At 35.4% G+C, this 17,704-nt stretch overlaps 1 protein-coding gene and 1 non-coding gene across 14 annotated transcripts in view; both read left to right on the top strand.

Moving 5' to 3' along the window:
• Positions 1-17,704, top strand: part of RhoGEF2 (Rho guanine nucleotide exchange factor 2) — a 656,727-nt gene that overhangs the window by 463,706 nt on the left and 175,317 nt on the right. For all 13 annotated transcript variants that reach the window (XM_081725662.1, XM_081725656.1, XM_081725658.1 and 10 more), the window contains 2 exons: positions 4,555-4,804; positions 13,520-13,607. In XM_081725662.1, the coding sequence (XP_081581788.1) occupies positions 4,555-4,804; positions 13,520-13,607 (338 nt within the window). The remainder of the gene's footprint in view (positions 1-4,554; positions 4,805-13,519; positions 13,608-17,704) is intronic.
• Positions 6,735-6,806, top strand: TRNAQ-CUG (transfer RNA glutamine (anticodon CUG)). The gene has a single exon. It is a non-coding gene; the product is annotated as a tRNA-Gln (tRNA).

Raw genomic sequence — 17,704 nt, 5'->3', positions numbered from 1 at the left:
TACCTTGTACTACAGCCAAGATTTCAAACTGCATTGAAAGAAATTACTTTTGTCCTCATATAGATAATACAGTCTTCTAGTTTAGCATAGTTTCAATCCGTATTTAGAGCCTATTTCCAAATAAGAAAGAGTGATGAATAGGTGTAAACCACACATGCTTCCATCAATAACTTTTGTGAATAGGACAGTGGTCTCGGAAGCGTTCTAAAATTCATTCATTCTAAGGGACTACGACTGACCTATTATACTTAGTTTTCGTCACATATGACAACCCAATAGAAATCATTCCTGAAAATAAGAGAATCATCATGACGCAATGTTCATGCTTTTTATTATTATTATTATTATTATTATTATTATTATTATTTATTCCGTCTTGGCTTTCAGTCGTCGAATACTATTGTATAGTGTTGCACGAACGCCTGATTCAGGGTAGCATTACAACGTTCTAAGATTACGGTAATTCTGATATATCAGTAAGATCGATAACAACGAAATATTGTAATCAGCGTATATTACTTTTTTCGGAACTTCAAGGGTTACTGATCCGTACTTTGTTATAATGTTACTCTTGGCAATCTATAGAGAATATTCCGCTTGAGATCGATACAAACAAATTATTATGTTTTGTGCGTTTTACTTAGACAACAGCATTTCATATTTTGAGACATTGAAAATCATATGATATGCTACCTTTTAGAAACTTGGTGTCTTATCATACTGTATGCCAGCGAACTTTTCTTGAGTTTGGAGCAGGGGCAGATCCAAGGGGGGGGGGGCGATCGGGGCGATTGCCCCCCAGAAGAGGAAACTTTCTTATTTTATATATATAAATAAAACCCATCCCAAAGTTTGGAGCCCTTAAAAGTAGCAGTATGATAACCCACCGCCCCCTCCCCCCCAGAAGTCGGTCCTGGATCCGCCCCTGGTTTGGAGGTTGTCTTTCCACTGAACTTGACATTGAACGTTACAGTCCTACCAATCTAGAAGTAGTAGGAAGATAGGCTGAAAAAGAACTGACTAAAATAAGACTCGAGAGAAAATAATAAAGAGATTTATGTAATAACTAGAAAACGGATTTTTATTAAGAAAATTTTAGGCAAATATGAAATTGAAAATGACAGAGTATGAAGAAATATGAAAGTTTTTCTAAATTTTTCCCAATGTTCGCATGTTCAATAAATGTAATAAACGACTTTGGTCACAAAATTACTTTCTCAGTATATACTACACATAATACACAGAGCTCCTGTTTGTTGCAGTAAATAACTCAAGTTTCTTACGTTCTCTGGAATCAATTTGAATCACATGTCGGTGAAAATAATTTTGCATGATAAGAAGCTTTGCTTCGCATTACATGATTTGATAGGAGTATACTTGTGTCGTGCTACATTCTGAATATTAACCTCTGCTGGAATAGATAATTTCCCTCTTCCAACATTCTTCACGTACAACGCTGATTTAGTATGCAGCTACAACTGGAACTTTGTACTTACCATGTAAATTGCTACAGCACTTACTATTTGGAAAATAATCGATATTTAATTTGAGTTACATCACTTTCAACAGACAAATGATTCAATTACAGAAGGCTTAGAATGTAATATGTCAATGGAACAATGGCTGTTAACTAAGCTCACCGAACAAAAAATCACGGTAATATCGAGTAACACCACCTCTGACCCTGATAACCGTCTCGATTTAGCAAGGAGGGGAGAGGCCACAAGTTTCTGCAGGTATGACTGCAGTGATATCTGTGGAGCTTCAGGAAATAACTTTGCATTTGAGCAAAGGTGACTATTCTTTGTCCAGTAAGCTTCTTTCAATTTATTATAAAAGTTTTAAAAGAATGAATGTAAAATGTAGAAAGTACTAAAACTACCAAAACCAAATGTCAATATAATCTCTTTCCGGTAATAAGGCAGGAAGCGGTACCCATCCCTGCGGAGTAGTAGCTGGGTCGCAGATTCTAATCGAGATTGGCTTAAGCCACAGACGTCAATATAGCCCACAAATACAAATTAACCTTAACTAGTAAGTAACTTTTCTTTTTTAAGTAATCCACATTTGCAAAAATTCTTGTTCAAAATATTATGTGAAATTACCTCTGAGTTACATCTTAGTTTCAAAAATAAATAAATGAAATTTCTAAAGAAGACACTAGCACTTTAGAATGTTCACAAAAGTACTAAAATTATTGCCCAAGTAATCGACTAGAATAATTCTTATATTAAAAAGGGTAAAAATATACATACCTCTTTCTTACAGCAGGTGCATAAAACTTTTCCCATCTGTACGGTAACATTTAAATTCAGGTTAATCTCGAATTCCATTTCAGGATTCTCGTATCACTTATTTCTAGCTTTTGGTTCTCCATGTTTGGCCAACATTATGTCAGTGGATTTTCTCGCGGTACTCCTCTTTCCTCGCACGTTCTCATTCCATGATTTTTTCCATCATTCACTTCCCTTAATCATTCGTCTCTCTTAGCCTAAAGAACATAATCATGGGACGTTAAACTGAAAAGTTTAATTTTCAAAGATAGTTCTCCATGTCCTGTCACAACAGTTCAACAAACAATGACACACAGCAACTGATGGACAGAGAAATTTCCTTCACTGGCCTCGATTCCCGGCGGGAGATCGAGTGGTTCGGATTCCACGTTAATCAGTATGTCCACGTCTCATATATTCTCGCAGCTGAACGGGACGTTAAACTCAAAATCAACTCCATTCACTAGCCCATTCCTCTCTCCCGAACATCCTCATAAATTTGAGAACAAGTCATCCTCAACAAAGGTTGTCAATATACTTAAATAGCGTGGATTTATGGTCTAAGGCAACATATTTTCGTAGTGTTTGCTGTAGAAATGCATAGAAAAACCTAAAGAACAATAAATAAATAAACATAAAAATAGATTGTTGGCGTGCTCACGAAGATTTTTATAATTAAGACAGCTTCGGCATAAACATTAAATTGTAAACAAAATGTGAAGCATTATTAAATGACATATGAAAATTTTTCTACGCGCAGTGGAGTGTACGCCTATCGAAACGTATAGATCGTAAATTTTTCGCTGTTTGGTAAAAATAAAGAATATGAAATTTTATAAAAATCCATTCTGTAGTAATAACATATACGCTATACACTACTAATTAAGAGATAGAATATTATTATTGGCAAAAATGTATTGTTCCCTTTGTGAGCTTTAAGGTAAGATTTCCATTGTAGATTACATGGGAAATATACAAAGATACTCTTGTGTGTAGCTATTCATGTTTTTGTTGCTTCATTTTCTTCAAGTTGACATAAATATAGAACTGCTAGAAATTTTACTGTTATTACATTCAGTTAGAATATACGGAACACGAATGCACTACAATATGACTTACGCAGGAGGAGTTTTCGGAAACACTGCATGCATGAGTTTTAATGTACTTAGTAAATGAATATAATATTTTTTTTACAGGAATTTTAAAAATTTTACCATCATAAAAGTGGTGGCGCAGAATCAGTTTAACAAACGCAGGGGAATGAAGGAAAGTATTTTTTTCTGAAATTTGGGAAATAAAAGCAGGAAATTCTCTATATAGGGATTTTTACTGTAGACAAAATCGCATTAATATACACGAATTTACAAAATTCTATTCGAAGGAGATTGAAAAATGTAACTGTTATATGTTTTATTTAACATGAGAGACCTGAAATGTGGCATTTGAGAGTTCTGATTCTCAGAACACTAATATCTCGTTTACTTTCACGATTCTTACAAATTCCATCCCAAAGGGTTGGGGTAAGAAAAAATTTTCATTGTTATTTAGTGTTTTTTTCCTGAATCGTGAACATAAAGCACAAAATTTGAAATGTGAAGGCCTTCTGCATTAGGAAACACGAATCTGTCATTCGTTTGCGAAAACAATGTGGAAGATGCAGAAGAAAGAAGGGAAGGTTACAAAATAATATTCGTATGAGAATTTTGTAGTTGTTCATGTGCTTCTGATAGCAGTTATTTAGTTGAAAGCGGTGTTCAAGAGTTTGTTTAAATCAAAAAGTCTTCCAACATCAATATCATATACTTGTCATTTTTCTTTTACGCTTGCTGATCTAAATATGGGAAAAACAAAAGGGAGACTTTTTCTTCTAAATTTATAATGAGTTCCTAATGCATGTTTTAAAGATAGATTCAACAGACATGTAATTCAGCTTTGTGCGTCTGGTTTTATATATAAGTCATCAAATTGTATCGCAAAGATCATATTTTCTTGTTTATGGTGTTGATATCCGTAACGCTTCCGTATGGCAAATTCTTGGAATTCATCCTAAATAAAATTCGCTTTTAGTTTTATAATTAAAGAAAAATAAGTCTTGAACATCTCTGAAGATATCTAAATTCATACTTCCGAATAACAAGGAATTGAAACATATTACAAGACATGTCTCAAGTATATTTTCGTACGCAGTGGAGTTCCGTGTTATAGTACAGTTGTTCGTCGATAAATAATATAGTCAGTTAATTGTAATGTTTCTAATATTTTTCTTCTGTTTTCCTTACAGAATTTGGACCTCACAAAGCACAAATTAATCTATGAAGGGCCATTAATTTGGAGGATTGGTAATAGACAGAAGTTGATTGATCTCCATGTGGTGTTGTTAGAAGACTTTATAATGTTATTGCAGAAACAAGATGATAAATATGTCTTAAAGTTGCATAATATAAATATAGTTAGTGGAAGGGAAGATACTAAATTAACGCACAGTCCAATTATCAAGTTTTCAACTGTATTAGTAAGACCTGTTGCAACAGGTAGGTTTATTTTGTATCTTGTGATCGTAGAACGTAGTTGTTTATCTAAGAAAGTTAATAATGAGAGTGTACTAGTACTTATTTGCCATTGTAATGGCAAGATCTAGCGTAAGTTCCTCAGGCAGATCATAAAGTTATAACATTTTTTGTGATAAAGTGTATCTCTTGTGCTCTCAATTCTTGTAAACTATGTAAGTCTTCGGCAACATTTCATACCCCCCCCCCCCTTCAGGGCCAGATTAAGGAGGGACTTAGGAGGCTCCACTCTAGTCAAAATCTCAACTGGCTATCTAAGAAGAATCACGAAGATACAGTAATCATCATAAAATAAAATATGATCAAAAATATAAAACATATTTCCTGAACTTTCCTTCTGTACTTTCACAGAAATGTATTAGGTGAAGTCAGCAGGGGCCACATATTTTTTCTACCCACGGGCATCCAGATGGGTTAATCCAGCACTGCCCCCTCCCAATACTTGACACTTTGTCAGTAAGTTGGGAACAAATGAACCACAAACGCTTTCTTTGCAGCAAATACAATCGTAATCTAATTTTTGAAGTTAATACCGGAAAAAAAAAAAAAAAAAAACATGTTCGGATAACTGTAAATATACACTTTTTACGGTGTTCGTAAAACATTAGCGTCCCTCCCAAAGCTATCTATTCAGCAAATGATACGGAGGAATTAATGAATGTATTGTACCAAGTGATTGCTGCAGATTATGGAAATATGATAATCACTATCAATCCTGTAAATCAAATTGTCTTTTCTGTTGTATTAGTATAGAATATTATAGGAAGAAAACAATTTAGTATCCAGTTCAGCGTTATTTGGAAGTCGAACCTAATCTAAGTCTGCATAAGGTGTCAGTAAAGATGTGCATCTGAGAACACGCCTTAACTTGATAGTCTTAGTTAAAGCATTGTTGTGAGATTTTAGGTTTGTTTTGTGGAAAGTTGGCTGTCTGTTTCTTTTAAACAATACTAAAATTTGTAAGTATTTTATCCGAAGGCAAATTGTAGCCCAGTTGACGAACATCTAGACGGGTCTTATAGAATAAGGATAGGATGGCAACTTTCTTTACAATCTGCTATTTTCTTTCGTCCACGTACAACTTATCTATACGAAATCACTGTTAATGGCTGCAATATTAGACTTTCGTAAATGTCAATCTGATATTCTGGAAAATTACCCCGTATCAGAATGTGACATAAATGAAATGTGTTAGGTTGGTGCGAATGAAATGTCCAATTTGACGTTGTGGGGAAACTTAACTTCAGCAATAAAACACAAGGATGGACTAAATTCTTTAGTCTAACACCTAAACTCAATACATGTCCAGCAAACAGGCTAGGGATTCCTAGACAGTCAGGAGGGTCGTATGGAAGTCCACCATAGACAACACAATTGCAAATTATTTTAATTTACTAGTTAAAACTGGGACATTCTGCAAGCAAGCCGCTTAAAGCATTAACAATGTATTTCGACAGTGAATAGCAAATGATTACGCCATTTTCCGTTGGTTGTTAAATTTCGTTCTGGTGACAACATTGCAAAAATAACCCCCGTGGGCACCGATCAACATCATGTTCGGATGAGCTCCGCAAGAACACAGTTTGTGTATCATTCAGTTCGTACCTACAGAGGAATTGTTGTCATAAAAATCGAATGTTTCCTCCATTCGTTATTATAATGATAATGCAATCGTCAGAGGTGTTCTAAAAAGGGGACACTGGATTATCCAGTCACAACAGGAAATTCTGATACAAACTATGTGCTTTGAGCAAAAAAACACTGATTTCAAGAATGAGAGTGTGTATCGGACTAGGTATCGTAGTTGGTAACGTATAAGCAAGGTACGCCGAAGGTCACGTCCAGTCATGTACTTTTTCTTCCTTCGTGTATTCATCGTATTGTAAATCGTGGGGGCGCGGTGGCTCAGTGGTAGAGCGTTCACCTCTGGTGCGTGGGGTCCCTGGTTCGATCCCAGCCCCCGCCAAGTGAACTTTGCGGTGGACAAATACCGTGTGCGTGGGTTTCCTCGGGGTTCTCTCGTTTTCTCCCACTTTCTTCATTCCACCATTTCATGCATTACTCATCATCACCGTCTCCTTTAGCCTCACCAGCATAACCGTGGGACGTAAAACTCAAAGATTTTATTTCATTTTCAACTGTATTGCTTCAATTTAACTAATTCAAAATGGATAAAGATGATACTGAACATGAACAGGGTTTGCTATTTATTATTAGAATGTCCTGTTTGTAATACAGCCCCTGTCTGTGCATAACGCTAATTCCTAGTAGTATAGGATCAAGCTAGTAGGTATCACTACCTGTCTTCATGATGTCAATAGATGCTGCTAACGTATGTGCAGTTTGGAAATTTAAAACTTTCGTGGAAATTTAATTGCAGCTTAAAAGCTCCATTTTTTCAATTTAATTATTTCAAAATAGGACGTAACTGTAACTATAATTACATTTGAGCACTACATTAATATATTGTGACGATTTTTTTGTAAATGGTAATGATTATTTCTGAACATGAAAGTGCTGTGCTATTTATTATTAGGACAAGTAAAGAATTAAAGTGCTTAAAACTAATTGTCATCAAATATAACGTGGTACTAACTTCAATGTTCCTGTGATGATCAGTATTTTTCCTTAAATGTTCATGGATCCTTTAAGCAAAATGATCAGTTTCCTTTCTTTGAGATAGTTTCCGTTATTGAATTAATTAGGGAAAACATAAATTCTTATAATTGATTCATTACAGCTGAAATACTGCACCCTAGTATGTGGTCAGCCAAACATCTAATGCAATTTAGACTTAAAAACCATTCCGAAGAAAGGCAATCTGTATTTTTGCCTAAGGAAAATGTTGTTCCTCACAGGAACACATGCAGATTAGTATTGTATTATGGTAATTAAAGCTCTTATTTAAACATGATTTTAACCTATAGTGTACAGAGGACCTGAGGCCTTAACAATTTAGACTTAAAAAGTAAAGGAATATTTTTGTGCACACGCAAATGTATGTACTACTAAAGAAGTCAATAAAACTTTCATGATCCCTGTGTATTTCTAATGTATAATTTATGCTGCATATAGTGAAAATTATGTCTACAATATCAAAGTAGTAAATTTGCCGCTTCTATATTTTCATATAAAGTGCTAATTACTTGGGAAATCGCGTTCACCTCCGGTGCTTGGGGTCTCTGGTTCGATCCCAGCCCTCGCCGTGTGGACTTTGTGGTGGACAAACACCGTGCTCGTGGGTTTTCTCGGGGTTCTCCCGTTTCCTCCCACTTTCATCATTCCACCATTTCATTCATTTCTCATAATTACTGTCTCCTTTAGCCTAACCGGCATAATTGTGGGACGTAAAACTAAAGATTTCATTTCATTTTTTCATTTTACTTGTGAAATCTATGGTACAGTTTTTGTTGATAGTTTTTCGTTTCATTTAAAAGATCTCAATTCCAAGGAACATTCGGAAGATATGAAACATATTCTTTTTTCTCTAAGTAGTGATACACTAAAGACGGGTCTTCGTTGTGAATTTAAAATTATCGTAGTCACTCTTCTGACAAAAGTTAATCCGGAAGTAGCCGGTGGAGATAGAACTGTTGCTGTTTTTGTAATTTTGCTGAAGTCTTTTTTCATTTGTTAGCAAGAATTGTCCAGAAAGAAAATACTTGAAATACGTGAAGAAGACAAAAGATATCGATAGCTCAATAAATCAGTTGAACTGGATAACTCAATAAATTCCTCTAGATTAGATTATCGATGCAATTAGCTAAGGATAGAAGTCAGTGGAGAGCTTTTGTGAACGCGGCACTAAACCTGCGGGTTCCATAGGCCATAGAGTTAGTTAGTTAGTTAGTTAGATTAGATTATCAAATGCTCTGACTTGTAGGTGTAGAGTGTGAATGAAAATACATAATAATATTGATAAGTCCACAATCTTAATTAACAAAAAGAAAAACACTGCTTCCGTATCTTATATTTTAGGACTAGTCACTTCTAAGGAATAATTCTTCAGTTTCTTTTTAGGGTTTATTGACCTTCTGAAAGTCGATAGTAAAGGATGTTCTGAAAAGTTTCTCAGCAAATTAATAGATCATACATACTACAGATGTGCAGTATAAGACTTGAAGTGTCCAACATCAGCGATAAATTTAACATTAATAACATAAGCAGTTATATTGATTTAATGCGACGAAGTTCCAAGATACACTTAAACAGGTGATCTGCTTACAGAGTTCCAAGTCATCTTGTTTTACGGGAGTATGTAAGTTAGTTACCGTAATTATAGTTACGGACAGTGCTGCCATATGTGAGACAGTATTTGCCAATTTAGCGTGACATTTTTATAAGTAGCATTCATATAGCAATTGTCATCTATTTTAAATGCGGTAAGTAGTAGAAAACTTACCTATGAAATCATGCTACAACACTGTTGTAGATACTTGAAGAAGATGCATTAAAGCTGGAATTAATGAGGATCAACGCGGGTAAATACAGTTGATTGAAATATGTGATTAATCGTGAAGAACTTTTTTTTCTTCCTTTCAATTACAATAATACCCTGACATACACTGAATTAGACACACCTTCCTAGTATCGTGTCCACTTCTCTCTGACCTTAAGAACTGCCGCGACTAGGAGATAGTGACTCCACAAGCTTCTGGATGTCGTTTGAAGATATTGCAAGCCATGCTTTATCTGCAGTGGCCCACAGCTACGCCATGTTCAGTGGTAGGGACTGTCCGCTCTGTACAATCCTTTCCACGACATCTCACAAGTATTCCACTAGATTCACGTCTACACTTCGGGGCAGGGGAAGAGCACAGCATTAACTGATGGTTGGTAAAATGTTCCTTGAACCACTCTGCGGTTGTCCGGGACCTGTGGGCTGGACAGTTATCTTTCTGAAAAATGCCCGTTCTGCCGGCATGAACCATGGTCATGGATGGGTGTACATGGTCACCCAGGATGTCCACATACCGGTTGGCATTCAGGGATCCTCTTACGCGAACTAATTGTCCCAATAATGTCCAACTGAAGACATACCAGGCTGTAATATTTTGTATGAAGACATACCCCCCACCATCTTGCACTGTACCATCCTGATATGCTAGATGCATGACTTCATGCTGTTGTCACCAGATTCGAACTTCCGCATCGGCATTCGGAATTGGGACTCATCACTCCAGGCTACCCATTTCCACTGTTCCATGGCCCTATTGATCGGTATAATACACCTCAGCCGGCGCAGTCCACTGATCTTTGTAGTGTGATCGATCCCAGGATCTCTTCCCTGTATTTGCATAGTCTCAACACATTCTTCCAGTTGTGGTACGCGAAAACCCCAGTTAATTCGCAGTCTCTACAATGGAGTTACCCATTCGTCGAACATGAACAATCTGCCTTCGGTTAATGTCATGTGTTTCGCATTACCCTTGTCATGACTACTGCTCCCTGCAGCCATAAGTCGTGCCTATTTGTGCCCCCAATGCGAGTAATCGGGGCAACGTATATGTGTGCGTGACAATGCAAGAACTTCAAACAGTCGTGTGTGCCTATTTCGTGACGCGTCAGTGTATAACGAAGAGTAGTAAAGGTCTAAATATTGTTATCCGAACACAAAGTGTTCTTAATATGAAATTATACCTTTGCTACAAAATTGTTCGTATAAAAATTAGATTAGAAAGATCCTACCGATTTATATGATGGGAATATTGCAGCATTGCCGGAACATTGAAATTTGCAGACTTTTGTTTGTATATGTAGTTGACAAAAATCGTATAGTACTTTGGCCTTTTTATTTCGAGGAAGAAAGCTTAATTGTTTAATATGAAAAAATGTGAGTTGAAATGGAAAGCAACCAACTTTTGGTGTTAAACACTGGGGCATACTGTTTGTTATGTGTACGTGTCTCATAGGGAATTGCTGAAGGATACTATGAGTTGTTCAATCAAACCAAAATTGATAAGTAAAGGAACTAAAACAATAAGCATTCTTTAATTCCTTGGGTATTTTTAGTGGTTCCTTTTTTTAATTATTATTATTATACAAAAATAGATATCTATTTCGAGAAAAAAATATTTGTAACTTCTTCTAAGGTGCTGTATGTAGTTTTGATCAACTGCACTTACGAGCAAAAGATCTGATTCAACTATTTGATTCTTACAATTAACATAAATTTCTTTTAAAAAAATGTGATACTATAGGAAGCATATATATAAGTGTTTCATTAGAGGAAGTCGTGGGGGTGTATTGACAGTTCCGAGACTTCAACACAGTCGAACACATTTGAGTTGAAGTCAAGACATCCGTGACTTCATAACCAGATGATTCTGAGTCTCAGACGAACTTTGAAATCTCACAAAAGGTGTGTGAAATACATATTGTCGAATTGATGTCCGAAAGAATGCAGATGAATTCAACCATCCGTGCCTAGGGTACTACACAAAATATTAATAAGACACTTAATCTAGATATAGTAGTTAAAGCCATCTTAGTTCAAATGCCTGTTCCTTTTTTGAGCTCACTGTATAAGCTTTTAGAAGCACAAAGTTTGTTTAAAGTGAAACACTAAATTATCTAAGAAATATAGTAGTGTTTCGTTCGAAGAACGATTTATTTGATCGTGTAGTTGAGTCATTGTATCTCAAGACATTATTGTTCTGTAATCACTGCGGTATTCCCACGAATAAAATAAATTGGTAGCATCTGTCTAAAATAGTTTTTGTATGCACGAACGAGTCTGCAATATCTGTAATTTCATGCCAAAGACATTTCATATCATAGTAATAATAGTTAAGCTTTTCTGTGCTTTGCTTCGTGTTAGGATAACAATGTAATTAAATAAATTCATCATAGCTCATCATATATTTCAACCTTTTTTTCAAAATATTTGTATGTAAACATAAATATTCCTTTATTTTGTACTCTTGGCCCATTTCTTTTTCTTCAGTGTCTCCGGTCTCTGGTTCATTGCAGCTAAATATTTAATCATTTCCTGTACTCATCTAGTGATCACAAATTGTTCAAGTAGGAAACAATGTAAACTGCTTAAGCTACTTTTTAAAGTAAATTTGGTGTTCAATAGAGTTTAAAAATAAAAATCGGTATATTAGAAGGAATATGTACCTAGTTTTCCATATTTGATATACATATTATCCAACACTTAAGAATAGGATGTTTTCCGAAAATATGGGGAACTACGCTTCCATTCATTCAAATTCTTCATCCATTTAGAGACCAGAGCTGTTATTTACCTGCGTTATTCGTGAAGATTATGGTCAAGGTACTAGACAAGGAAAATGCCTCGAGATGTACCACAGGTGAGTGTTCTCACAGTATCACACCAGCAGAGGACCGTTGTTTCTTATCTGCGAAACAATCGTCTTCGTACGGCTGGCCAACTACGTAATCAAGTGTACAATAGTGCTGGGATACACGTATCACGTTAAGCTTGAAAGAGGTCTGAGTGACGTAGAGCTTCGTGCATGTATACTTGTAAAATGTATATCTCGTTAAAAACGTGTTAGGAACAGGTTCGGCTTCGACGGTGTCGAGACCATATTTACCTATTCAAATGAGGAATGGGATGAAGCAGATGTAGTCTAGCGTTTGATTTTGGACGCTAAAATATTTTACTTGAACCTTGTTCGCGGTATAGGCATGGAAAGGAACAGAACGTTTGGCGACATCATGTTCTGGTCCGGTACAATGATCAGTGAACGTAGCGAGTTGGAGCTATTGGAACAACGAGAATCTGCGACAAGTGCAAGATACAGTGATGTTTTACTCCACCATGTCCAACTATTTCGTAGAGGTACAAGTTCGAATTTAATTTTTGGTGAATGAAAATTCTCATCGGGTAGCGGCTGTGGCCAGCCTTCTTCAAGATGAGGATATTCACTGCATGCTTACTCCATATGAAGGGTAAGGGGAAAAAACAAGGAATGTCCATGTGTGTGTGCTTTAATGGGTGCTTTGTCCTATCTTTTGTTGACTCTTGGTACTATTTGACTGTATATGCCATCATGCGTAGATGTAGAAATGTGCATGTAAAAAGGAGCAAAATATTTTACTAACTCTATTAATTTTGTACGCGGTTTCCATATTAAAACACCATTTTCTCGAAAATCTAGTTTGGTGACATTCCTTCTTTTTTCCCCTTACCCTTCATATGTTCTTGGAATGGTCTAGGAAGGCTGTTGCCAAGAATAGATTCCACTACAAAGTGTTCCTGAACTTCGAAGTGTCCACAAAAAGAAATGACAAAAAACTGCTTGATCTTGTTCTTAGTATATCGTGCTGATGTCAATCGTGCATATTCTATACCAGTTTGTTCATATAGTCACCATCGTACCGATTTTGTTTTGTTTATTTAGGACAAAGCTTCGCCGGCTGAGCTCCGCCGAAATTCACAGATTGTGGCACTCAGTTGCAGTAGTAGAGGATCTGTACTCTGAAATAGTATAAATTGTATTGCGTTTTCATACCTGAATAACACTAATTGAACTCCATTATAGGAGTCAGTATGTTTTTCGTGCTTAAGTGTTGTACATCAATGTAATAATGAAACGGGTTACGAAGTAATTTGTTGCTTGCCAATATCGATAGCTAAGAAATATTTCATTTTGCGTGCCCCACTGTATGTTTCTGACTTACAATTGTTCTCTCTTTTGTGTATTTCAGATAAACGAGCGTTCTTTCTAGTGAATACTTCACTAAGTGGAGCACAAATTTACGAGTTAGTTGCCGTATCGTCATCAGAGAGGAAAACGTAAGTACAAGTGAACTTTGTCTATTAAAGTAAAACTTCCGATGTCAAAATTTGTTACTTTTAAAAAGTCTATAAGCTCTTCAGTGAATTTCAGTTTTTAAAAGCTTACATTAAAAAGGAGGATCATTGACTTCCTAAAACAAATATTTTTAAAGTTAGTATACTTAATTGCAAAATCCATGAAAACCACAAAGAACAATAGAGAAACTTTCCACCAACTGCGTCAGTATCCTAAGTAAAATATCATGAATGTGTTAACAAAACAGTAATGTTCTGAAAATAGATTTCACATCCAATGAATTTGAATTTCGAAGTTCAAAGCTAATAATATGGAGATAACAGCGGAAAGTATTAATTAGAAAGAATAGTTTGAGAGAAGTTTGTTTTTCATTATGGTAATAAGGACAAATTTTTACGCAATAGAAACAATATTCCATTTCTTACGATAGTCTGATAGTTGTTTTACATTGCCTGTATGTCTGTAATGTTAGGCACTGTAAACTACAAAAGTACCCAAGTGAATAATACGTAAGAAAAATTCAATCACAGTATCGTATGATCAAATTGCAGTGAACCGTATCTACGTAGGTTTCATTGAAAAGTGCTCAACTTCCAAAGGACGGAAAAAAAGTATATGAAACAAAACTAATGTAGATTATGATTACGTATTTGTAATGAAATTACTAATTATGTACATATTATTGTTCTTTATAAGTGCTGTACATGGTGAAAATCATTTTGTGCAGCACACATCCACTATAATTTAAATTGCTGATTACCTGCTGATTGCTAATTACATTCTTCGATTCAAATAAAGATCTGAGTTTCAAAGATTACTCGAAAATATTCTGTTCTACCCGTCCACATTCTCTTACAGTAGTAGCCCGTTGAAATAGGTTTTAAAACTATCCAGTACAATCACTCTGCTAATAAGAGTTGACCTGCAAGTAGCCGCGTGAGATAAGAACTTACGTCATTTATCCTTCTTAACTCATTTGTTAGCGGGTACTCTCCGGAAGTAAATATTTGGAACATATGAAGAAAATAAAGGGTATCGATTACACAGTAAATTCTTTAAAGCTGGATTACCAAACATCCTGTAACTGTAGGTATATGGTGTGAATAAAAATGCATAATAGCAACGATCTGTTTATTTATCGTCAATTGATATAAAAGAAAACAATTGCCGTGTCGTATATTTTTGGATTAGTCATTTACAATGAGAAGATCTTCTCTGTTTCCTTTTTCAATGAACCCAAGAACGCTTTTCAGTTTGTCATGGTAGTTTGATAAGGAGTTTGCCTTTATATTACCAACATAATACATTAAGTAATTACTAAGAATCTCAATAATGAATCGAATTCTTCAAAGAGAACTCAGTATATGAGTAATTTATAGTTGTCAAAAAAAAAAAAAAATTGAAAAACAGTATACCTACAAATTCGAGGCATTCCGGAAGATGGATTTTGTCCGGGGCATTCCGGAGATGGATTTTATAAATCCGTCCCCCGAAAACGGAGGCATGAGATTATCTTTAAAGTATACAGGAAGGCAGGGTAGGTAACATACGTAACACATGTTTTAAGTAAAAATACAGATTCAAAAAATTAGCATCTAGGCAAGTGGCCAATTTAATAGAATTTTATCTTATCTATATTCCAGTCAAGGATAATTGGTTTTCTTAAAGTACTGTTGACTTGGTTATGGAGAAAAGATGAATGTTGTAAATGGGGTATGAGTGGCGTTTGTTCAGTCTTTTTTAGCTCAATGGTCATTGCCATGTTTATATGGGAGAGGGGATGTTAGCTTCCCTTTTGCGTCCACGACACCCATCGTCGAACTGGACCGCGGTATTAAGGCATTCAGTGTATCAGCAAAGTGTCATTTAAATGCAATTCCAGTTACGGAAGTTAATTTGTTCACAAGGAACGCAACCTTCTCTCGCAATCTGTCGCTATGATGTCACCTTGGACGTAATTGTCATAGTGTTGCAGATAGAAGCCATATAGGCGTCAATGAAGGACGAATAAGGAAAAAATTGTGGAAAGCTGGAACAAATTTTATTTTTATGTAAGTGTCCGTAACAACATACTAATTTTCCACCACTCTACCAGCCCGGATTTGGCCACCATCTTAGAAAAATGGCGCCAAAAATTAGTTTTTTGTAAATATCTCGCATGGTAAGCATTTTAGAGCATAACATGTTATTACAAAAAAATAATCTACATTAAATTCTCTACAAGAAATGTTCTCTTCATTTTTTTTCCTCTAGGATTCACCGTTTAGATGTTACAGGCGTGGCAAATTAAGCATTTTTCTTTCAGCATTGCTTTGTAGCAGAACTTTAACGAAAATTTTCTGATACTATTTTGTCTTAGTGATTTTTTAATATAAAATATAAATTAATATATTTTCATTTATTGCAGGTGTAACTAGGATAAGTAATCAGGTCTATTAGATCATCTATGTTCAAGATGTCAGCTGAAAAATATTTTATCTGTGAGATACTTCTCGGTGATGGTGTTACATGTATAGTAAAAGAAAAGGGTCTAAAAACATTAGTAGACTGCAGTATTAAAGTGAAAGATGGAAACGAATGTCAACTTAAGGGACTGAGAAATGTTACACTTCATGAAAAGTGCAGAAAAGTTTATACAAAAGCAAGTAATAGCAAAGCGTTGCTGTCACAACGTACTTCATTACCTACGTCGATAACCCTTAGGTCAGTTGTACTAAGATTTAATTTTCAAGAAGCCTGCCTGAGTAATTTTCTTTCAGTTTAGTTTTTTCAGTGCATCATTAGAATCAGGAAAAATTTCACTGAATGAAAATTGGCACTCTTCCTTGTTAGCTTCCATAATAGAATCTTTAACTTGAATGGTTTCGACGCGATGTACACTCTCACGTTCACTCACAAGTTATTTACTCTGTCTCTAAAAATTCATCTGATATACATTGTCTACGAAACAGGCATGCTTCTTGAAAATTAAAGCTTAGTACAACTGACCTAAGGGTTATCGACGTAGGTAATGAAGTACGTTGTGACAGCAACGCTTTGCTATTACTTGCTTTTGTATAAACTTTTCTGCACTTTTCATGAAGTGTAACATTTCTCAGTCCCTTAAGTTGACATTCGTTTCCATCTTTCACTTTAATACTGCAGTCTACTAATGTTTTTAGACCCTTTTCTTTTACTATACATGTAACACCATCACCGAGAAGTATCTCACAGATAAAATATTTTTCAGCTGACATCTTGAACATAGATGATCTAATAGACCTGATTACTTATCCTAGTTACACCTGCAATAAATGAAAATATATTAATTTATATTTTATATTAAAAAATCACTAAGACAAAATAGTATCAGAAAATTTTCGTTAAAGTTCTGCTACAAAGCAATGCTGAAAGAAAAATGCTTAATTTGCCACTCCTATAACATCTAAACGGTGAATCCTAGAGAAAAAAAAATGAAGAGAACATTTCTTGTAGAGAATTTAATGTAGATTATTTTTTTGTAATAACATGTTATGCTCTAAAATGCTCACCATGCGAGATATTTACAAAACTAATTCTTGGCGCCATTTTTCCAAGATGCTGGCCAAATCCGGGCCGATAGAGTGGTGCAAAATTAGTATGTTGTTACGGACACTTATATAAAAATAAAATTTGTTCCAGCTTTCCACCTTTTTTTTCCTTATTCGACCCTAAATCATCCCTTATTGACTGGCCTAATAGTCACATTGACTATTTCATACTGTACATGTACACCTGGTTGCCTTCGTAACCTTCTACATGAGTGTATTCTTTACATGGCTGGAAGAAGAGTATGACCTCGGCTTTTAAAATTTCCCTGATGTAGCAGTCTTTGGTCAAGTTGACCTCAATGCGTAGCAGCCGAGATCGCATGTCACATCCAATGGCGCCCCGCACAATCTTTGACGCTCGACAATATACGTACGTGTTTACAAATATAGATATATATCTTATATGCCACCATTATTGTACGACAGATTAAATCGAGATTTTCCCGAAACCATGATAGTTTGCTGCACAGCACGCTAGCCCAAGTATTTACTCCCTCGTTGTAGCCTGA

Source organism: Thermobia domestica, chromosome 9 (genome assembly GCF_964235325.1).
Source record: "Thermobia domestica chromosome 9, izTheDome1.hap1.1, whole genome shotgun sequence".
Classification (NCBI taxonomy): Eukaryota; Metazoa; Arthropoda; class Insecta; order Zygentoma; family Lepismatidae; genus Thermobia; species Thermobia domestica.
The sequence above is the reverse complement of the archived record's forward strand: the minus strand, read 5'-3'. Positions and strand labels throughout refer to the sequence as shown.